Below are 23,749 nucleotides of genomic sequence, written 5' to 3'. Positions count from 1 at the left end.
AAAAATACAAATCTGTGTTATCAAAAGATTGCCTGCTATTAGAGAATTAAGATAAATGATTAAAAAAATTAAAGAAAAAATCAGCAAAATAGAGCCTTTCATGCAATATTTTCCTGTTTTGATCCTACACAACTTTTCTTCGATTTATATATAAAATATAATACCGTGTATACATAAAAGTTAAAATAGTGTAAAAAAGAAATATCAAATATAATTTCATTAAATGTATACTGAGCAAATTTATCCAATACTATATAATATCAAATTACAACACCAATAAGTTGATATTAATTGGAACAGTTCCTCATAGATTATCTCTTCTTGGATTGTGTGCTCGCCATCCTCTTTCTCCTGGTATTGGTACGTAGTGGTACTGCTTTATAAACTACCATCTAGATTTGCTCTTTTTTCAGCACATAGATCGATAAAATAGTTCACTCTTTCAATTTCCATTATTACACTGATTAGGAGAACTTTGCATGCATTTTTCCTCATGATTTCAATCTCATGATTCCAAAGTACCAATATGAAATAAAATATACGCATAAAAGCAAACAAAGAATCCCATTTTATTAAATTATTATATATTCATGGTCCAAAGTCCATACTGCACAGCAGAGCTGGAAATCCACTTAGGAGGCACATGTGCCATAACTCAGCAATATTAATAATTTTTTACTTCAGCCTAACGTAAATATTATTTTATATATTCTGCAATACAAGGAAAGAAATTGCACTGCTCAAAGTCCACCGACTCCTCATGACTCAAATAGATTTAATTTGTTCAAACTTTATACAGCAATCTACTGCACCTAAATAAATTGAAAGAAAAAAAAAACTGAAGAAAAAAGATTGTATTGTATAATTTCTGCTCATATCATATCATTAATACCCAAAATCATTTATATAGGGTCAATGGAAACGCTGGTGCTGCTGATCAGGCCAGGGCCAAAAGTTCTGTTGTGCATCAATGTTGTGAAACATGTTGCACAAGCCATCATCTTGAAGGAGTTGTGTTATGCTGGTGGGGTTTAACGAATTGGGTAGTAGTAGGTTTTTACCGTTCTGAGAAGATATGGGACTATTCAAACCTAGTGTTCTTGAGTGATCTAGATTAATCTCTAAACTGTTATCACTTCCATTGCTCCATGAACCCTCAGTTTCTTTCTTATGGCTCATCATTCCAGCTTCACACCAATCCCTACTTTTTACAGCTTGTAACTGCAAACAACATATAGTAGAAAAAAAATGTAATAACAAGTCAACATGATCAAAGTATCCACATGCCATTGGTACTATAAGATTCTGGTATGTGTCAAAGCATTACTTGGATCTAGTGTAACTGTGTTTATTGTTCATAATAAAAATTTAGACACATTTAAAAAAAAAAAAAAAAAAACAACATGTATGTGGTCTGACAGTGACACAGATTCTTCACAAGAATGACCAACTTATAATCAAGTAAATAGTTAATTAATGTGGGAATCCACCACTTTATTAAAAAGTCACTAATAAAATTGAAATGGAGTTTTAGAAGTAAATGAAACACACCAAAACTCAAACAAGGAAAAGGTGTTCCCCTTCTAGCTAAGTAAGCTCACAAAAGTCAAACAAACAAGGGTATGCTTTCTTTTCTTCCAACATGAAAATCTCAATTTACAACCGCTAAAGGAACAGCACTGAAATTTCGTATAGAACAATAAGGAGTAGGGAAACTTCGTCCTACTCACAAAATATAACAAATTCAATTCCAGCAAGTTAAGGACGAGAATATGTAGAGAACAAAATTTAAATAATAAAAAAATGTAAAAGGAATGAGTAAACCTCATTCTTTTATTTTCAAAGAAAGAATATTAGAATTGCAGCCTATTCTCCCATCACAGTCAATATACAAATGGCTAATTAATTATTTCTTTAATTAATATTAAATATTTATCTGAACCAAGATCAAGAACAGCAATTTAATAACAGATCCTGATCAATAAGTTCATATTCCCCTTTATCTATTTCTCCAAAAACTTTATTACTTTGATAAAAAAGAAAAAAGAAAAAAGAAACCACTATGGAAAATTCAATTATTGATCCAAGCACACAAGATAATAATTAACTTGAAGCAAGCTAGAACAATTACCTCTGCCTGTAGTTTCTGGTTCTCAACCTTAAGAACATCATTATCGGCCTTGACTGCTTCAAACTGCTTCTTGAGGACTTCATATTCCTTCTCCAAATGCTTGGTTTTCCATCTGGCCCTTCTATTCTGAAACCATATGGCAACTTGTCTTGGCTGCAACCCCAAAGCCTTAGCTAACTGAACTTTCCTTTCTGGCTCAAGCTTGTTCCCCAGATCAAAACTCTTCTCAAGAGCCTTCACCTGTTCCAAATTCAACCTCTTCTTCTTCTCCCCACACTGGAAGATCCCATCATCGGATAACTCATCGTCTCCATGTAGTACTTCATCGCACTTGTTCTCAATGCCGGAAAACGACATGGACCGCTTCAACATGAAAGATGCACCCCCTGCAACATATAACACAAAATTACAATGGTGTGGTATCAAAACTAACAGTATAAAGTTGTTATACTATTGCTTTTTCTTATTACTGTGATCATAAAAGTCATATTAACTACGATTTTTTATTGATTAATTAAAATTGTATAGAAATTAAATTTAATCACAAAAAGAAAATATGATATGTACTGATATACACTGTTATCCAACTATAAAGCGTACACTCTTATCCAACTATAAAGTGTGATATGATAAGTTTGTTGATTTTTTAATGAATTTGAATTTTGAATAAATTAATATTCACAGCAGAAAATGGGAAAAAGATGATTGAACCTTGAAAGTGTTGGGGTGGCAAAGAGGGGAAGGGGTTGAGAGAGGTTGGAGGGAGGTGGTGGTGATCTTCTTCATGAGTAGTGTTAAACGTGAAACCGTGAGGAGGTGGGAAGGCCATGGTAGAATAAGAGGATGAGATGTGATAGTGATATCGTTCTCATGCAAAGTGATGTCTCTCTCTCACTGTTTCGCTTTAAGTTGATCAGTGGAAACAGGGTTTGGCTCGCACTCTCATGATTTTTATATATGTACTTACTACAGAGAGAGAACAAGAGTTAGATCCCAGTTCTAATTAACTCTAACTTCATACAGACTTTTTAGTTCACATAAGTGTATCAAAATATTGATGATGGTGTCTAATTATAATTTTTTTAATTAATTCACCTTTGAAAAGTAATTAACTTAGTTAATTATATTAAATTTATTAATTATGTATACTATTATTTTAAAATTAATTTAATTGTATCTCTCATTAATATTTGAAGGAATAATTGAATAAAAATATATTTTAAAAAATAATTAATACATCTAAAAATTTAAAAAAAATCATAAAACAACACAAATAAAATATTGAAAAGATTTTGTAATTACGAACGGAAAAGGTATTTGACATCCCTTAAAGAATGTGAAATGAGTGCAAAAAAATAAAAAAAAATTATATATATATATAATAGTTTTAATTTTTAACATGTGAGCAGAAAAATTAAAAATTTGTTTTTAATTAGATCAAAATTAATTAGTTTTAATTTTTACACTTCTAAAAATTGTAATTTTGATACTTTTTTTTAAATATGATGGATCTTGTTTTTGGTAAGTCAAAATAAAATATAGAATCTAGGACTAAATCCATCACATTTTAAAAATATGAGAATCAAAACCTACCCTTCTTTAATTACTAGATTTTGAGAGAATTTAAAATATATTTTATCTTAAATAAAAGAAATAATAAGAGAGAGATAACATAAAATGAAAGTTGTGAAAAATCCAAATCTTAAGTTCATAATTCTAAACCTACTAGATAACCTTAATTAATTATAAAAAAAATTAATATGGAAGATTTGGAATAAGTAGGTATGTAAATTAATTTTGAGTTAGATCAAAACTTCTACATTATATTGTGTCAAAAAAATTATATAAATTAGCTCAAAATATTTCATGACCCCTCCTCTTCAAGACATGAAATCTAAATTTGAGATACGCAACCTAGAGATTTTGAAAGTATTAAGTGTATGTTTTTTTCGTTTTAATCCTCCGATTAATAATCAGAACAAATAGATTCTAATTAATTTAATTTGAAATTTAGTTAGAAAGTAAGTAAAATCTTATCAATCACATGATTGTATGTATTAACTAAATTATTTTTTATGCAAAAGAATTATATATATATATATATATATATATATATATATATATATATATATATATATATATATATATATATATATATATATATATTATCGTGCTCAAAATATGTCGCACATTATTTTTTAGTGATTGCCTAAAGCATCTAAGTTTTGATGTAATATCTATATATACTATTTCATTTATATTTTGATTTTTTTTTAATAAAATTACATATTGCAAAGAAAATTATACAACGAGTATTATAAGTGGATAAATCATTATAAAATCTTAACGTGCACTGTTGTCTTCATAAAAACTGATATATATGTTATGTATATATTAAGTAAAAGCCACAAGTTCTTGATGTGCAAGTAGTCAATCATTGTATTATATTTTATATAAAAGTTAGTATTTATACAAATTAAATTTAAAGAATATTTCGGATATGGATACGTTTACATTGCATTATAGATAAGTTCAAATTCAATAATTCAAGATGCCAAAATTCTTTATGCGTGAACTATAGGAAGAGAAAATAGTATTTTTTTTGTTTAAAGGAAGAAAATAGTATGTTAAATATATATATATATATATATATATATATATATATATATATAACTTAAATTTAATTATATTATTGTAAAATTAAGTTCGAGGCCAAAAAATACTTTATACATATGAGATATTTTGGCCTTTTATTGTTCACCATAGATTGGAATTAGAAATTAGATTCAGGCTAGGTCTAATTTGGTTAACCCTGTCCGCTCCAAAAGAAAAGAAAATTCAACAAAACAAAGCTTGGTTTTGTTGAGAAATGTCCCTTGCTTGCGTGCTTGGAAAATGTATATATAATTGGATTGGATACGTTCTTCGGTAAGCCCCACTTGGAAAAGACAACGTATTTAATCATTGACATGTATTAATCTATTTAGTTTTAGTGTATTTTTAACATGACTTGTACAACTTCTTACACACGTTTAATGTTAAACTCGATCAGTACTAGTAATTGAAATTGGTTTACCAAGTGAAGATGCACGTATTCATATTGTTCTCGTCTTGGATGTTTAAAGAAGTTAAGGAAACAAGAGTTGTATAAGAAAATTACAACATTCTTAAAATTACGACGTGCTCACGTGCATGCATCATAGTTGTTTACTTAAAAATTTCCGATACAATTGTTCACTTTTTGTAATATGTAATTGCTTAAAATTGTGAAATACCAGAAACCCAGTAGCGTAGCAAACAGATATTATATATTTAATCACAGAACTGGAATTAATAAGAATACAAGTAAGTTTGATTGAAAAAATTCGACACACATGCATACTTGAAAACAAGTTTTAATTGAGTTCGAATAGTGCTCTTGTATAAGCCAAACAGTACCCACTCCATCCACAGTAAACTTAATAGGTCGTGTGATGAGGCGACCTGGCATTCGGCAACACGAAAGTCAAGAATCCAAAGAGAAAAGTATAATAGAAAATATTGTTCTGGTGGTCATTTTGTAAGAATGGGGTTAAGAACATACTTTTAAATAAAGAATTATAATATTAGCTTTTCGGTTAAAAAATTATAATAATTAACATCTAACATCGTTGATAAAATAATGAGAAAGTAAAAGTTACAAGTTTTAATTATTTTACTAACAACTAATTAATATTGGATGATAAAAAAAATAGAATATGTACTTTTAAACACTTTAATTTCTTGTAACATTTTTCCATTAATTAAAAATTATAAATGAAATTCATTACATAAAAAGTAAAACTTATATAATTTCATAGTTTTCAATAAATCAATAATAAAAATATATTTCAATAATGCATTAAAAAATCTGTTACCAGCATTTTTCAAAGTATTCGCGAGGGACATGGAATTTGCATTTGGAATCAGAGTAATCTATGCGAATATGACATCTGCTGGGATATATTTGGCTATTTCCATTAAATTAAGATACTTGTACTGGGATTTTGGAATATATATATTCACTATGCGGTATTATTCCATTGGCCATTTATATGTATTGTCAGTTCTTTTAACTCTAGATGGAGAAAATTCTAATCTCATCCTCAAACATGCATGGTATACAAACAAGCTTAAACATGTGGTTGGCTGAAAAAACCAGCCATATGGCCGTAGCCTCACAATATTACTTCATTTGTATAGGCACAATAGGATGCATATGGTGAAAAAGAATAAAGTAAGGATGGATCTTCAAGAATCAACTCAAGCCAAGGACATAGTTTTTTTTATGTAGCAAATTGTTGGCACCAATTTGAATCAGTGGTTATTAATTATCTCATTCAGTACTTTTACAGAAGACAACAGCTAGGGGGCATTTAAATGCAAAAAAAATAATATATATATATATATATATATATATATATATATATATGTGTGTGTGTGTTTGTGTGTGACTATGGATTGGTTGGCCTCACAATCATATATCAAATTCATACCCACTTCATATCTTGAATGAAAAATCACCAAAAAAAAAAAAAAAGATATAGTGAAAAAAGAAAAGTGAATCTTTAGGCATCAACTAAAATCAAGAACATCTTTTTCAATTCTGATACAATGAACTGCTAATATATACAACTCCTGAATCACAGTAGTAGTCACATTCAGTTTTACAAGGATGACTTTAATTTACAAGGATGGGGGCAGAAGGGTATTCAAATATTGTACAAAAAAAATTGAATGGGATAAGGCCATTAAGGGTGTCGTTTATCCATTGATGAAGAAATCATTAGGTGTTTCCACTTTTTCAATGTTAAGCGTATCTATGGAACTGAGGAGAGAGACCCACATTAGCATCATTTGCAATCACAATGTCACATAGATTTCTGTGTAAGTGATGATGAAGATGGTGGAAGGATGGGGCACGTAATGGGTATCATTAGCCATGGCCCTACCATCTTTTCTGCTTTAGCTGGGCCTACAACAAAGCTTACCAATAGAAAATTGATGGCAAGCGCTTTGAAGTAAGGTGCAAATGCAAACATGTTAGTCTTGTTGTTCTTTCATCCTATAAATTAATTCATGAAAAAAAATGTTCGGAATCTTCTTCACATGTTGTCCTGCTCCCATGTGCCTGTACCTGCAATTAATTTTTCCTTTCACATCCTTTCTTGTTTAATCTGTCTTGTACATGTAAAGTAGAAACTAGAAACACTTATAACATAATTATATTCAAATTAAATTTACACTTTTTATACACGAAGACAGCATATCGTCAAGAACAATAAGTTCTACCATCCATCCATGCACAACCTTATTACAACACATCAAAAAACTTATAGGTTGTTATTTGGCGCTTGATTTTGTAGGTGTGTTTGGACGAGCTTAATTACATTTTATTTCGACTTACCTTGTAATATAAGTACTTGTGTTTAAGAAAACTTATAAAAGTAGTGTATGTTATATGTTTATAAATTATTTTTAGCATTTTCAATAAACAATCCAAGATTAAATGTTAGAACTTACAATTAATTTATACTAGTTGAAAAAGAGGCACTTTAAGTATTTGTATCTTTACTGTTTTAAAACAAAATAGTTAAAGAAAATATTTTTAAGAAAAGTTACAGCAGTTGCATCTTAAAGGTTTATAAAGAAAATAAAAACATTTATATTAAAGTATAATTTAAAAAATATATATATATACCAAAAAAAAGTAATTATTTTTATTAATAATTATAGATGAAACAATTTTACCATATTTTATTTGATTATATAAATAACTTATGCATGAGTGCTTATATGATAATTGATAAGCACTTAGTAAATAAACACTTAATTAAATTATTCACCCAATAGGAACCTAGATATATATAGATCACGAAAATAGAATACCACTTAGAGCTAGTAATTCTTCCTGTTATCTTTTTCATAAGAGTTTTTAGTTGAAGTTTATGCTGTGTCCACTGAATTTTAATAAGATTTGAGACAGGGTTGACCGAACATATTTTTAAGCTTAAAGAGAACTTTAAATTGTGTGAGAATTCACATATTAAGAAATGATCTATTAATTAAAATTAATGATTAATTAATTTTTAAGTGAGAGAAAGAAACAAAAAATAATTAGGGCTCTTGCAAAAAAAAATGGTTTTTCCTCCAACAAGGTTTGAACTTCATTCACTATGAAAAAAACACACAACACCTAAATTATCACTATAACTAATAATAAAAATTGTATAAATATTAATACTAAATATATATTTTTTAGGATCTAAAGCAAGGATTTGGATTGTCTTATACTTGGATGACCTTAATTTGAGTTAATAAACATAATTAATTAAGCTTCTCAACGATAAATTGAAATTATCTATGCAAAAGCCTATTATATGACTCAAGGAAACACAACCAGAAATTAAGACAAAGAATAAACATTCAATAAATTTTAATATATATTAACAAGTGCAAATATTTTGTCTAAAAAAAGTTAAAATATTTATAAAAAAAAAAATATCATAGGCCATTGGATTCCTTTCCTTCCTCTATGGCCCCGCCACCATCATTGTTCCCTCCTTCGTCACACGTGTTTGAACATTTGGACAAACGATATGCTTAATAGACAATCATGATATTGTTGTATTCAAAGCAGATTTGTATACAGGACGAATAAAATAATTCATCGACCTTTAATTTCTTAACAAATGCAATATTAATTTTGATAATTTGCATTTGATGATTATCATTGGTTAATTTTCAAGACTATCATATCATTTGTTTTTTAAAAAATAAACATAGTTCTTCATGGTTTATATTTTAGGATAACCTCTAAATTAGTTGAACACATCTTTGGTAAAAATATCAGCATATTTTATTAACTCCTCACCAAATAATTCCTTCTTCACATAGTCTTAAAAAAAAAATTCATAACATAATTTCTCCCATTAAAATAGAGAACATGGAATGGGGGAAGAGGGAAGGTTCTCAAAGCATAAATTACAATTAGATTGTCTATTCATTGTTGATTTTTTTTTTCTCCCTCATTTTTCTGAATGTTCTTTTTTTTCTTCCAAAAATCATTGTTCTGATGTTAAACACAGATTTTCTCTAGTTTGCTGAGTCGATAATTAGGCAATTATTTAATGCATTCCATTTTTTACTTTGTGCACCTTATAATTTTAAATATTCTCACAAAATATCATTGTTTATTATAACTTCGAATCATGTCACCTTCTTTCTCCCAAATTGAAGGCTCCTTCACACCCCATTCTTCTTCACAGCAACCCCCCCTCACCCCCCCCTTAAGGTATCATGATTAATTCCTCCTCATTTTACCACTTTGCCTCCATGGTTGATTTTTTGCTTCCACAAAGCTTCTGTTTGACGTGTAGAATTTTTCATTGAGGTGTGAAGGTAGATGGTGAGGTTGTTGTTTAAAGTCATCATCTGATAAGGGTTTTTTTCACAAAGTTACGAATTAAGCGATCTATAACAGAATATACATTATGAATTGTTCAATTCGTAACAGAAAACAACTCAACAACTTACTGTCTAACTTCAACGATGTAGTGCCTTCATAGGCAGAGGTAGGGTTGCAAGTGTGAACGAAGGTGTGGTGGCTTCACCTGACCAAAGACCATTCATCCATGTAAGTGAGGTGTGACGCCTTCTGTGCTTGCTACAATGAAGGAGGTGCGACAGGACAAAATGGTGTGGCAAGTGAGAAGGAGGTCCAATGGTGTTGGTGCGCCAGTCAAAAGAGTGTGCATTAAGTAATTGCCCAACAACCATTGCTGGACTCATGAGTCATGTCCTCTTACACGGCCCAAACTTATTTCTAATATTTCATTCACTTGGGCCCAAACATTACCTTTTAGGTTACCTTTTTCTCCTGTAATTTCATTTTATGTTGGTACTTTTTTTCCTTTTTTTTTTGTCTTGTAAGAAAATATGCATTTCTCATTTTCTTGTGAATACAAATTCTTCTGCAGCCATCAAACCGGCCACGAGCAAATTCTTGAAGAGCATCCATGGGAAGCTTTAGTTGAATCGAATCTTTCTAAATTTTATTTTATAGTAAAAGATTTTACAGAAAATTTATTAAATTGAAGAAATTCTTCCATATAAAATATGTCACAAACAAGATTGGTTTATCAGTGAGTGAGACCTATATAAATTTTAAATAATATTTTTTTACTTAAAATGAAAGAGTTAGGTGTTAAATCTTTTTGTCAATATATCTGACTTTTTTATTTTATAAAAACTAATAAGATTTTTTTTTATGGATCTAAAACTTAACCTTTATTAGTCTTATACTTTGTAATGCTTTAGGCTGGCTGTGCATTGGGATCTTTTGGACTTGTTTTTTATATTTATTGTGCAAAAACTGAGTATTATTAATATTTTTTTTCTTTTTCTTTCAAAAAAACCTTTACAGTCTTTGGGCCAACCCTGTTCATAGAAAGAGAAAATTGAGTTTTTTTTTTTTTATATAAAAAAAATGCATGTACTTCTCACTGCCTTGTTTATAATTAAAGACACAAGCATCGTATTTATAAGAAGTATCGATATCCAATTTGATGCTTCATCTAGCTAAAATACTTTAACAACTAAAAGCTACCTGTTGTGCTAGAACTAGTTTTCTCCATTTTAAGGTTAAGAAAAAATGTTAGTGATTAAAAGGTTAAACTACTATTGGTCCTTAAACTATTTGAAAATTTTTAAATAGGTTACTAATTATTATTTTTTTTATAAAAAAGGAGGCCTTGGTCATGTAATTATTGTTTTTTAAAACTACTATAAATTATCATTTTCTAGCATATTCAAACTGTTATTAATTTACCTGAAAATTCTAAAATAATGTAGGAACTAACTGACTAATTTAACCTAATTAAAGTATCACTATATAAGCTCTACATTTTCTACATAAGATATTAATTAAGGGATGTGTATAGAAAATTCGTATATGTATCTTCATGACTGAATTCTATTCTATAGAAATCAAATGCATCAATTGTGGCCGCAATTTCAGGTCTTGTGGACAAGCTGAAGACATACACAGCTAGCACGATTGCCATCCCAAAAGTCAAATTGGCCATGAATCGTGGACCATTGGATTGTGTATATAGAGAATGTGTGTCCCAAAGTCCTCTCTGTGTATTGATTGAGGTCAACAAGAATGTTATTCACCTTTATTGCTTGCGGCAGTCAGCGTTAATATTTTTTCTTTTTTGCAATTTTAGATTTTTTTTTTACCGGCAAGAATCAATTATATTTGAATCAAATAAGACATCTATAATTAAATAAATAAAGCTCTATATTATTTTTCTCTTCTCTATTTTTATTCATCCTATTTGTCACCTTTTTTTTCTTCCTACCAAGTACAGTAAGTAAATTTCCAAGGATGTTTAATTACAAATACTTGTCTGGGGTACATAATCATTTATATTGCACAAAAAATAAAATTTAATAAATACCCATATCCTATAAAGAAATAAGGGTTAAAGAAAATACAAATATATAAATAGGTGAAGTATGTGTTTGGATTTGTATCTATATTCATATTTACCCGACAAAATTCCTAAAAAATACAGAACATACTAATTAGTTGCTTTAATTTTGACGTTGCTGCCAAACACTCAAGCAAATATTAATTTAACAGTTGATAATATTGAGAAAAATTAAAGTTTTGCATATTCTAGAAATAATACTGATATATATATATATATATAAAACTATCACCCCTTTAAATTAACTTTTAGGATTGAGTTAATTTAATCCTTAACCCAAATTCTTAGTGTCATAATTTGTTGTTAATGACACAATCTAAGCAATAGTTACAAATATAAAGTAACCATATAATAAAGGTCTCAAAGCATAGAATGCTAATTACAAGCTTATATACATTATTGTTTGAGAGAAAATTAACTCTAGAAGCCAGACAAGAGTCATGAATTGAGAAAGTAAACTTTTATAAAATGTCACACTGCAACAGGTGAGCATCACACTCCATGGTTTTTTCTTTTGTGGAAACAGGCATCTCGATCTAAAATCTTCTATGATGCCCTTGTTCTAGCATTGTGTCCATTTTAGCCACTAGTTATTACTTTTGATATCATATGTTGTGTTCTTATATATAAATCATCTTAATAATAATCTTTAATTAATCAATGCATAAAATTCTAAACTCTAACAATAATAAGAGGATTATAATGATTGAACAAATCAACATGCAAATTTTTAGGCGTTGATGAGGGGAAATTGAAGTTGCCTCCCTGGACAGCTGCAGCCATAATAACGGCAAGATCCTGCAACTGTAAAGACCTCATGTACACGTGCCATCACGTGTACCTCCAAATACCAAATCAGATTAATGAACTCATCGGTGTTCTGGCTTGCTGCTACTTATGCAATCATGAGTTCTGAATTGGGAAACTGGCCAATTTGATTTCTTGATAATGTTGTCATCGATCAACCACGCATAACATTGTTCACGTAAATTGCCAAGTGGATATCACTGTGCTTAGCATTACCTCGAGAATAATTATAAATTTATTTCTCGTAATACTTTCCTATTTAAATCTTTTTATTTTCTTTATATAGTACTAATTATTAAACGTTTATTTTATAAAAAGGTTTACATCGCTAGCTAGTGCAGTAGATGATTGTATTATATATTAAGAATGATTAATCTTAACTCTTAAATTAAAATAAAAACAATGCAAGTTACGAATTGGACCTCGATTGACCCACACCCTTGAATAATGCCACTCATCATTGGAGGAAATCTCGAATATAATAACTAATGGCATGATCCCCTCAATTAATATCTCAATCAGGTTAATCTCTCATAGATATTGAGTCATTCCTTGATGGGATACACTCTCTTCCTATATAAGCACACACTAAGGGTACCTCAAGTATGTTCATCTTTTTCTACTCTTTTTCTCTTGGGCCTGAACTAACTGAGTCTCAAACCCCTTGAAGGTATCCTCAATCCAATCTCTACTTGTGGATCTTTTTCAATGCAGTCAGGCCGTGTCCCTCCAAAGATTCGTAAGAACAAATATAAAGTCTCAGTTTGGATAGAAGTGGAGCAAGTTGAATATAAGTGATAATAACTCAAAATCCTAATACCTAAGGTTTTGAATTGAATTAATGTGATGTTAATAAGTTTACTTGTGTAGTTTGTTCATAATCACTGATAGAGTTATCTCAATGTTTTACCCCTTGTATTCCCAACAACTAGTAATATACTTATTATTTATTATTCGTTAAAATTTATCTAAAACTTCAAAATATTTAATAAAATTCATTAAATAAAATTTGATTCTTAGAAAATTTTGTCATTTTTAATAAATTTCAGTTAATGATAAAAAGTGTGTTCAAAAGTTTTTATTAAAGTGTATGTTACTAACATTTTCTCTAATTCCTTTATTAAAGTTCTTTTACGGTAAATAAATTTATGTTTTTAATCTTTTTAGTTTATTATTTCATACATTTATTTATAGAGTTTGGTTTTCTCTCATTTGAATATTTTTGCCTTTTTTTATATTTCTAACCATTTATATTTTAAAGGTGTTTTTTTTCAAATTTTTCTCATAAAAACTAGTTCAAAACTTATTATTTTACTACATATATTGATTATTTTAAATAGAAAAAAGATACTTTTCAGTTTTCAAAATAATACCCACGAAAAATCTTTTTTTTTCGATAATTCTATATCTTTCAATTTTATTTTTTCAAATTCTAATAAATTGAACCCAAGAATCTCTATTAAGAGGACTTTGTGCAAATATTATTCTCATTCCGAGGGTTAATCTCACAACTTTACTTAAGATTCCTATTAAATGACCAAAAACAACTCTTGCTCAAATTGAAATCTAAACTTAAGCATAAAATTTAAACGTCTTAATTTTCAAACATATATATATATATATATATATATATATATATATATATATATATATATATATATATATGTGTGTGTGTGTGTTTTATTCTTCTTACAAGTTCTTTTAGGTAAATATGTTCCAAATTATTATCGTGCGTACACACTCCAGCGAGTTTATTAAATGTGTTAGTTGGTGTATCAGTTTCCCGATAATAAGACTTTTTCTTGTGTTGATTTCATAAAATGAGAGCAATAAAGGATGCTATTTATTGAAGAGGAAAAGCATTTAAAAGAGTAAAAGTGTCTAAATGCAAGCAACGGCCAACGGTGACCACCATTTGCACAACGCCCACCTACTTGTGTAATACAAACTACAGTACTCATATCTGAAATATTTTTCAATAATTTCTTAACTAATACTTTCATAATAAAATATCAAAAATAAATATCTTTAGACTATAATTTTTATGATAAAATAATATTTTATCACATAATTTGATTTGTGATTGAATGATAATGTAACATTTTTTTAATTATTTTGTCAATGTAAACTATTTACTTGTGTATCAATATTTTAATAATATAAAAATAATAAAATGATTCTTACCTACTAATTTGGAGAATCATTAAAAGCATTATAAAAATTAGAATTATTTAACTACAATTGTCTGCTTAATTAGAACAATATCCATATACCCTACGCCCTAAAAGCTATACTAATTTCTCATTTAGAATGATGACTTAGGTAAAGAAGTTAATGATGTACTTATTTTCTTTTTTTAGGATAATGATGTACTTATGTTACACAAAAAAAAATGATGTACTTATTTTAATCTAACCTCATGTTAGAAAAGCCATACTTATGTCCCTTCGAGCCAAAAAGTAAATTCGAGATCTTAGTTCAAAGTTGTCCGTTCATTATTCCATACTGCTTAAACGGTCTACGAAAGAAACTATATATGTTAATCTTTTTTTGGTACTAAAAGAAACCCTGTTAATCTAATCAAATTTATGACATGTACCAAAAATGTCGTGACACGCTAGGTAAATTTACATTTTTAGATCAATTATATTAGTTCATCACTCAGATTTGAATCTTATGCTCTTTTAACACATCAAAATGATGATCAAATTTATGTAAAGGATATACCCATAACATCGCATAATTAACAGCACAGGGGAAAGTAAAATCATATGGTGTGTGTAAAATCTAAATGATTAGGTATTATTCTTAAAGATACATTAAAATTTGTCGTGTGAGTGTGTTCAATTGAGTAAGTTTCCCAGTTCCATTGCGGGACATGATTCTTCTTTGTCAACAACTTGTGTAAAATACTTTATACAATTATTATTTTTTTGGTAGCCAATGATTTAATTATTTATTAAATCGAAGCCTCTAACAAATGTTCCCCTTTAAATATACATTAGTTAATTAAACAAAGTTCATGCATGCTTATCTTATACTCTCCATCTCAAAAGTGTTGTATTATATTATATTTTACACATATTAAAAAAATAAAAAAAATTAAAGAAAATAATAATTTTACAAAACTAATATTATTATTAGAAAAAATATTATATACTGATAATAATATAAAAAAATTACACATTAATTTAATCACTTCTCATCGTGAGTGATAATTTTATTGAATTTTAAAATAATTATTTTTAAATAATTCAGACAATAATTAATAATTAAATAATAATATAAAACTATTATCATTACATAAATATTAAACTCCGACATATTTGGTCTTTGCAGCTTTGCTGAATTAGCTCATCATTCTAAAACACCAACTATTTGATTCAATGATTTCGCTGGTCGCAATACAACTCTTATATTATAATTATTAGTACATTATCTGCAACTTACCAATAAATCATAATTATCAGTTAGTCATTTGTCTATTCATCATAATGTGAGTATTTTGTTAGTTTAATCGCAAACTTTATAATAAGGCACGAACATTTCGCCTACCTATATTTAGAAAAAAATTGAATTAATTATGATCATAATAGCATTTTCTATTCTCTTTGGTTTTTATTTTTAGATTAACATTCTCTACTGTCTGAAACCCCATCAGCTTATTATTTTTCTTTTTTAATTAAATTCTTATCTGCATGTGACAAAGCAATTACTTTTTTTAAATCAAAATAATATATAGGAAAATTTCACAAAAACACACAAAAACAATTGTAAGTTGAAATCCCGAAACATATTAACCAATACAATAAATAAATAATTTACACTGAGTACTTCCCGGATAATATTTGTTTAATGATCCCAACAATATCCTCTTCATTAAAATATGTTGTTTAATTACCTTCAGCATGCCTTATTTTGAGTTAAAGTTTGTATTAAAATAAATAAATAAACTAAAATACTACCTTTCTTTTAATTACCAAGAATGATAAAAGTCCGTATGAAGAATATATATATATATATATATATATATATATATATATATATATATATATATATCACAACAATATCACTTAATGTTTAAGGCGAAGGTTAGTGTGTAACATTCATTATCAAATTATCTGCTCAGCAGCGAGGTCTCTTCAACGCGTCAAAACTCTTCGTTGCAATCACGCTCGAAGCAAAACAGAAGGAAAAGCTCTGAAAATAACTTCACGCTCAGCATAGTGCGAGTGGCAGTAACATAGTACCTCGTGTTAACTATATCCAAATAAATACAGTATTTTCCGTTTAATAAAACAACTACGAAAAATAACAACTTGTAAAAGATGGACGGTTTCAAGCCTAGGAAGGAAGAACTGAGTTTGCTAGGTGCGAAACAAAAATATTATCTAATGTGATAATTTAGATATAATCAATGGTTTAGGTAAGGATTATGATGGACATGCTTACATCAGAATAAATTGTAAAAAAAAATAAAATTAATATTTAACCTTCTTCCTTCCTTCATCTTCTCCATTGTTAATGACATTATCACCGTTTATAGTTATGTGCCTTTTCCCATAAAGTTTTTTCTCTTCATGACAAGAAATGTAAATGCATCACATAGATTTGTTTCTTGTTATGCTTCTTGTATTCTCGTCAATGAAAAAAATCAAACATCACAAAAGCATATACATCGGCATTAATTCTTCCCGCGTATGAGATATTACTGGATATTGGAATCTTCTAAAAAGGCAAACTGCAAATGTGAAGAGAAGATGACTTTCTTCATGCCTCTAGTTAAAAAAAATATTATTTTCATCCAAACAAATATTTTAAAGATCTAAGAACACACAGAAAAATCGAGTGTGAAGGATGTCCACGAAGTTGTAGGAGTTGGTGAATGAAGGAAACAAAAGCAAAGGGAGAAAAAAAAAGAAAAAAAAATTTAAATTTAATTTGATGTAAATAATCTAATTATATCTTTCATTTATCTTAACATTAATTCTAAAACTCATCAAATCAAACTGTGTATCTAGATTTCGCACCTACCAAACTCATTTCCTCCTTGGCATGCTAGAACTAAAAGATGTTGGAATAATTATTTTTGTGGACATTAAGAAAGAGAATAAGAGAGAAATTTAAGCAATGATCTTGCTCTCACCCATTTTGATTTTTTCCTCAAAAACTAACCCAAAAATTTAAAAAAAAATACAAAATTACCTAACAATTTTCCTTTTTATTTTATTTGCTCAGTAAAATAACAATAACACTAAAAAAGAAATGTTTGGTATTGAATCGTCGTATAAAGCTATGTAAACTGAAGTAGCGTCCTTCAAATCTTGCAACTCTCGTTTGTTCTCATTTTATCTTTTTTCTCTCTCTAAAATTCTAGAGCGAGAAAAGGGAGAGAGATCAAAGTGGTGCAACAGTTCAATTGATGAACAAGTGATTGACTATTGATATCTCCTTTTGACTTTCCAATTCATGTTCTCAATTTCCCTTTGATTTCTCCTTCTGGGATTTTTTTCCCCTCCCCCTCCTCAATTTGATACTCATTTTTTGAAGGTTTCACACTGGAACAATTGTTGGAAAAAAAAATCTCCAATGGTTGAGTTTTTCTTGTTCTCTGTTTGGTCTTAAATGTGCCATCATGATCATCAAAAGCATATGAACAACAAAGTGGGGTTTGCAAGGAGTAATGTTCATTGGATTGGTGAACCAATATTTTTCCAGAATTGGCATTATCTTTGGAGGGTATAAGTTATCATAACACACGCAATCAATGAAACAATTCCACACCTTGTGAATTTGTTATCTTTTTTGTCTCATTATATTTCAGCTCCAAATTCACCTAATTAAAGTCTCAAAGGGTATCTTTTTCTTTCTTTTCTGTTTTTTTCCATCAATTCAGATTTGATATTTTCTGGTGATCATGGGTTGTGCAAGTTCAAAGCAAAAGAAATGTCGGCGATGCAATGCTCCTTATTCTCCTGCTCCTAGAAGCTATTCAATGCACGTTCATCACCCACCTCTAGCAGAAGGTGATAGCTACCACGTTGTGGCACTCACTTCCACAACATTGGGCACTCTCAAACTCAATTCCCCTGCTCCAACTCAAAATTTTTCTGGGAATTGTAACCATGATTTCAAGCTTTCCAATGGCAAGCTTGGAAACGCTGAAAGTTTCAGGTTTGATAGTGAAAGCTTTGTGCAAAGGCTTGAGGAGGAGAAGGAGAAGAAGAGTGAGGTATTGGAGAAAGACAAAAAAGAAGAGTTCTCAATGGGTTTAATTGAGGCCAAGACTTGGTCCAACATGATTGAGCAAAAGTTGCCAAAAGTTTTTCCCAAGACCCCAATTAGAACACCACCTGGTGAGCCTGAGACAATCAACACATGGGAACTCATGGAAGGCCTTGAAGACACCACGCCTTTCCGGTCGCCGATCCACTTCCGGAGCTTCTCCTTTGATTTCAATGGTGGTGATGATGTTGGTGACGGTGATCTTGATGTTGATGTTGATCCACCCAAGATGAGTGTTGTTGCTTCTCCAAAACCCATGTGGCTTCTCATGACTGAGGAGGAGTCAAGACTCAACCCTGCAATCTCAGATTTTGATCCTGAAGTGATTTCCGCATTCAGGAAGTCCTTGCAACAGCTCTCTCCGGATAGCCCCTTCCACCTTCGACCGGAGCCGGGTGACCAAGACAAGCAAGGGACTAAAAAGGGGTCCTCATTTGAGGAAAATGACTTTGTTGTGGATGATGTCAAGGTTGATGATCCATGTGGGAAGGACAAGTTGCTGTTGTACTTCACTAGCTTGCGCGGTGTGCGAAAGACTTACGAGGATTGCTGCCAAGTGAGGATGATTCTGAAGGGATTGGGAATAAGAGTGGATGAGAGGGATGTGTCAATGCATTCAGGGTTCAAGGAAGAGCTTAAAGAGCTATTGGGTGATGGCCATGGTGGTTTAGGATTGCCAAGGGTGTTTCTTGGGGGGAATTACATTGGTGGAGCTGAGGAAATTCAGAGGCTGCATGAGGATGGGAAGCTTGAGAAGCTTTTGGGTTGCTGTGAGAAGATTGAGGACAGTGTTGGAGGTGATGGAGTAGGGGGAGTGTGTGAGGCTTGTGGGGATATAAGGTTTGTTCCTTGTGAAACCTGTTGTGGAAGCTGTAAAATTTACTACGAAGGTGATGAAGATGAAAATGAAGAAGAATATGTTGACGGTGAAGTAGGGGAGTGTGGATTCCAGCGTTGCCCTGATTGCAATGAAAATGGACTAATTCGTTGCCCCATGTGTTGCTGTTAGTTCTCAATTTCCAGGTGACATTTAACAAGAGGTACTGAAAAACCAAATTTTGAGTTTTTTGTTCTTCAGGGCATTTTGTATTTTGTGAGATTTTGTTGTACAGTCAAGTTTTTTTAATGTACTGATACTTACTAGTGAAAGAGTCAATAACGTGTTCTAATCACTCCCCTCTGCATAATCAGTGCAGTTTTCTACATAGTGTATACTTTTTCATTTTCCCTTTTGTACACAAATTGCCTTTCTTGCAAAATCAAGGAGAAATGCAAAAGAGAATTATAAGGTTAGTTGCTATCATTTGCATTCTTCATAATATGTCCTCCCTTTTACAATTTCAAAGATGTAATGTAATGTTTGAAAGTTGTTGCATTGGGGGCCTTGAAGCATTCTAGGCCTAGTGTTGAACCTGCCTTGAGCTAATTACAGAATGCACTTGAGGGTGTGGGGTTTATGAGCTCAATGCAATTACCATGTTTGTCATCTTTATGTTATCAAATGTTGACCACTACACGAGCTAAGACGTTAATGGTTCAATTCTAGACCTTGACTTTTTATTGGATTGGATTGCAATTCATTGGTTTCTGATAAATGAACCGTGACCAATTTTTTAAAACTTAAAGTAATTTATTCATTCTCTGCATCACCGGTTTCTTTTTATAATTTTTTTTAACTGATCGTTTTCCAAACCATGGTTGCACATTTTCTTTGTTATATATAAACTCAGGTTTAGTGGGGGCATAAAATAGCATATTAGGTGGACATAGTCTAGGTCAATTTCGGCGAGAGACTTGTGATTGAGTCAAATCATCTTTCTCTGGATGGAAAAGCATTATATCTAAATGTTAATGCATCTCCACTATCCTCCCCAAAACAATAGGTATATAGATTATTTCTAAAAGAGTGATTTTACAATTTCAACCCAATAGACGAATTCTTCTAAAACCTACCGAACAGTTCAAAAGCACATAAAGTTTCTTTTAAGTTAAAGAAGTTCCAAAATGCAGCAGATATAGTTTTTTATTATTCTCATTTAAGGTTTTACTATTTGTTTTTTTTTCTCTTTTATTCTTCTCAACTATTTACGCCCAAATTAGAGGTTTGGTTTTTGGCTTTCAAGAATATATTCTAAGAAGATACGAATCTATCAAATTACCAACAAACACTGAAGATAAAGACTATTCTTAATGGTGTGTTTTTATACACGTATAAATTTTAACATCACTTTAAAATAAAGGAATTTTAGTCCATTGCATTGTATTCTGATCATCTAAGCAAGAAAATGACACTGCATGGTCCAAATGGTCCAAAACTTAAAGACAAGAAGAATCACCAATTTTGACCTCAGATTTCACCACAGCATAATATTTCCAAAGAAGCGGTTGAAAATTGAAAAGGGGTTTTAAGACTTTTATTTACTTGGCTGATCATTACATTGCGGTGCCATACCCTATTATGTGAAATAATTGCTATAGTTCATGGAGCTCACGATTAGAGATATCCATGTCGTGCCATTTACAAAAGAATGCACCACTAAGGAACGCCTGAATCATACAAATGATTTGTGCCAAAGAAGCAAACTTATTTTTTCTTTACCTACTTGTGTCCTTTTTTAATCAACTTCTTGTGTTAATGCAATCAATGGACCTTGATGCAAGAAAAACCCAATAAGCTACACGTCCCTTGCTGTCCAATCATGGTCACAACACATATTTAGGTGGTTAGTGGTAGATGACAATTACAGTGCTGAAATGGTTGTAAATGCCAATAGCTTATTTATGTGGAGGGCAGTGTTAGATGTAGAATACACAAATGATACATTATTTTTTTCTTGTGATTTCTTATGAAATCATAAAAATCACCCAATATTGTCAGTGACCCCGACAGATATAAACAGTTTTGATTTAAAAGGGATCAAAGCATCATTACAAAGGGCAGTACTAGATTCAGTAGATTGGCGAGAAAAATAGTTACATGTATGGGGGCATCAAAGCATGGACCAGTCCTTCATGCACATGTGGCCTAAACATCCACCATACTTGCCGTCACCACCCACAAACAGCTCCGTCTCCACCGACACCGGACCCTCTATATTGGCACCAACACCAACGGGTTAACTCTTTTGACTTTTGAAAATTCTCACTTCTCTTTCTTTTAGAGTGTGTTTAGATAAGGTAATTTAATTAGGTAATGTATTTTTTTATAGAGAATTAAATTCTTTTTTTATCAAAAGTAACTGTTTGGATATTTTAGTAAAAAAAAATTCAAAATTTTAGAATTTTAAAAGGAATTTTAGTTAGTTGAAAGAATAGAATTTCAAATTCTATCTTCAAAGGAGTGAATTTGGAAATTTTGTAACTTACTCTTGAACTTTTCTCTCTCAAACTCAACTCAACGTATCTCATCATCGTCGTGTTCTCCTACCTCCCATTGGCCCCGTCAACTTCGATCTCATCATCGTCGGCACCGCCCTATCGGAATCCGTCATCGCAGCCACCACCTCTGCCGTTGGCAAAACCATCCTCCACCTCGACCCCAACTCCTTCTACGGCAGCCACTTCGCTTCTCTCTTCTTCCACGATCTCACTTCCTACCTCACTTCCCCGCACTCCCTCCCCTCCACCGCATCCTTTGACTCTGACGACATCGTTGTCGTCGACCTCGTCCATAACCCCTCTGCACCGACGCGGAAACCGTAACCTACGATGAATCCACGTTTCTCAACGAAAACTCATGAAAATTCAACATTGATTTGGGAGGTCCAAGGGCGCTGTTCTGCGCAGACAAGACGATCGATCTGTTGATGAAATCGGGCGCAGCGCAGCATTTGGAGTTCAAAGGAATCGACGAGAGCTTCGTCTATGAAGCAAACGCGGATTTGGCAAACGTGCCGAATTCTCGAGGAGCGATTTTCAGAGACAAGAAATTTTCGCTAAAGGAGAAAAACCAGTTGATGAGGTTCTTCAAGCTGGTTCAGCAGCACAGTCATGATATCCAAACACAAAATTTTAAAAATAAAGAAATTTAAATTGAAACATTTGAGATTCTCAAAATTTAAAATTCTTTAGAATTTTAAATTGGTTCATCCAAACACACTCTTACTATATTCAAACTCATTTAATTATAATTGACTATTGATGTTTACAAATAGAGTTTTTTTTTTATTATATTCTTGGCATGTAGTCCATAGAAAAACTCGTTATACCTTTTAGTGGGAGTAAAGTTTTACTAGAACTATGTCCATTTTGTCATTTTGTTAGTATAACCAGTTGTCATTTTAAATTAAAAGGAATAACTTGAAGAATATGTGCAACAAAAAAGTTTATACTAACATCATTACTATAGAAAAGAGTCCATATATGAAAAAAGAAACCAGCCACTACCTGGTTATGATGGTAATTAAAGAATGACAACTGGTTCATTGTTGTAGGAGTACAAAAAGAGGGATTGATGCTAGGTGCACCCAACATTTTAAGTGAATGGACGAAAATATCATCCACTCAAATTGATCGGTATGAGTCATATGAATCAAATTACATGATCCGTATATTTTATACGAATCAATCACGAACTCACATACCTTCGACATAGGACAATTTTAAAGTTAACAAAAAAATGTTAGGTGCACTAGTAATAAAACTAGTGCACCTAGCAACACTCAAGGAGGGGACACACTTTGACAGTACCCATTCAACCAACACAAGCCCACAAAACCAATCCCCCACGGATTCATTATACATGTAATAAATATAAATGTGTACTCTTAACAAATAAAATAAAAAGAATGGATAAATGAGGTTACATTTTCCCATTGACACGGGATAAAGGCCAATGAGAAAAATTACATATATAAATAATTGATATCAATTCATGTAACTTACTATTATTGGACCAAAGTAAGTCGGCTACGGCAAAATAGTGGTTGGGTCGTAATGATGAATTGTTTGCAATGGGATATGCATATGCTGGCTGGGATGCCTATAAAAGAATAACAATGGAGTTGGCAAG

At 30.8% G+C, this 23,749-nt stretch overlaps 2 protein-coding genes across 2 annotated transcripts; one reads left to right on the top strand and one right to left on the bottom strand.

The window, feature by feature from the left end:
• Positions 1-686: 686 nt before the first annotated feature.
• Positions 687-3,103, bottom strand: LOC114367351 (homeobox-leucine zipper protein HAT7-like). The gene is made up of 3 exons (XM_028324515.1): positions 2,843-3,103; positions 2,132-2,517; positions 687-1,221 (listed from the first exon to the last, which is right to left on the bottom strand). Exons 1-3 carry the CDS (start codon positions 2,958-2,960, stop codon positions 913-915), a joined length of 813 nt encoding a protein of 270 aa, XP_028180316.1. The 5' UTR covers positions 2,961-3,103; the 3' UTR covers positions 687-912.
• Positions 3,104-17,764: 14,661 nt separating this feature from the next.
• On the top strand, positions 17,765-20,204 carry LOC114425788 (uncharacterized protein At3g28850-like). Its single transcript, XM_028392748.1, has 2 exons — positions 17,765-18,192; positions 18,350-20,204. The coding sequence occupies exon 2, from the start codon at positions 18,371-18,373 to the stop codon at positions 19,745-19,747; it is 1,377 nt and encodes a 458-aa protein (XP_028248549.1). The 5' UTR covers positions 17,765-18,192; positions 18,350-18,370; the 3' UTR covers positions 19,748-20,204.
• Positions 20,205-23,749: the final 3,545 nt, after the last annotated feature.

This window comes from Glycine soja, chromosome 9 (assembly GCF_004193775.1).
Source record: "Glycine soja cultivar W05 chromosome 9, ASM419377v2, whole genome shotgun sequence".
Lineage (NCBI taxonomy): Eukaryota > Viridiplantae > Streptophyta > Magnoliopsida > Fabales > Fabaceae > Glycine > Glycine soja.
The sequence above is the reverse complement of the archived record's forward strand: the minus strand, read 5'-3'. Positions and strand labels throughout refer to the sequence as shown.

What these genes read in the sequence shown, in the direction of transcription:
- LOC114425788 (XM_028392748.1), top strand. Translation starts at nt 18,371, where the DNA reads ATGGGTTGTGCAAGTTCAAAGCAAAAGAAATGTCGGCGATGCAATGCT.
- LOC114367351 (XM_028324515.1), bottom strand. Translation starts at nt 2,960, where the DNA reads ATGGCCTTCCCACCTCCTCACGGTTTCACGTTTAACACTACTCATGAA. An exon ending in GCCACCCCAACACTTTCAAG is followed by an intron (nt 2,518 to 2,842) that starts GTTCAATCATCT and finishes TATATGTTGCAG; the next exon opens with GGGGTGCATCTTTCATGTTG. An exon ending in ACCAGAAACTACAGGCAGAG is followed by an intron (nt 1,222 to 2,131) that starts GTAATTGTTCTA and finishes TGTTGTTTGCAG; the next exon opens with TTACAAGCTGTAAAAAGTAG.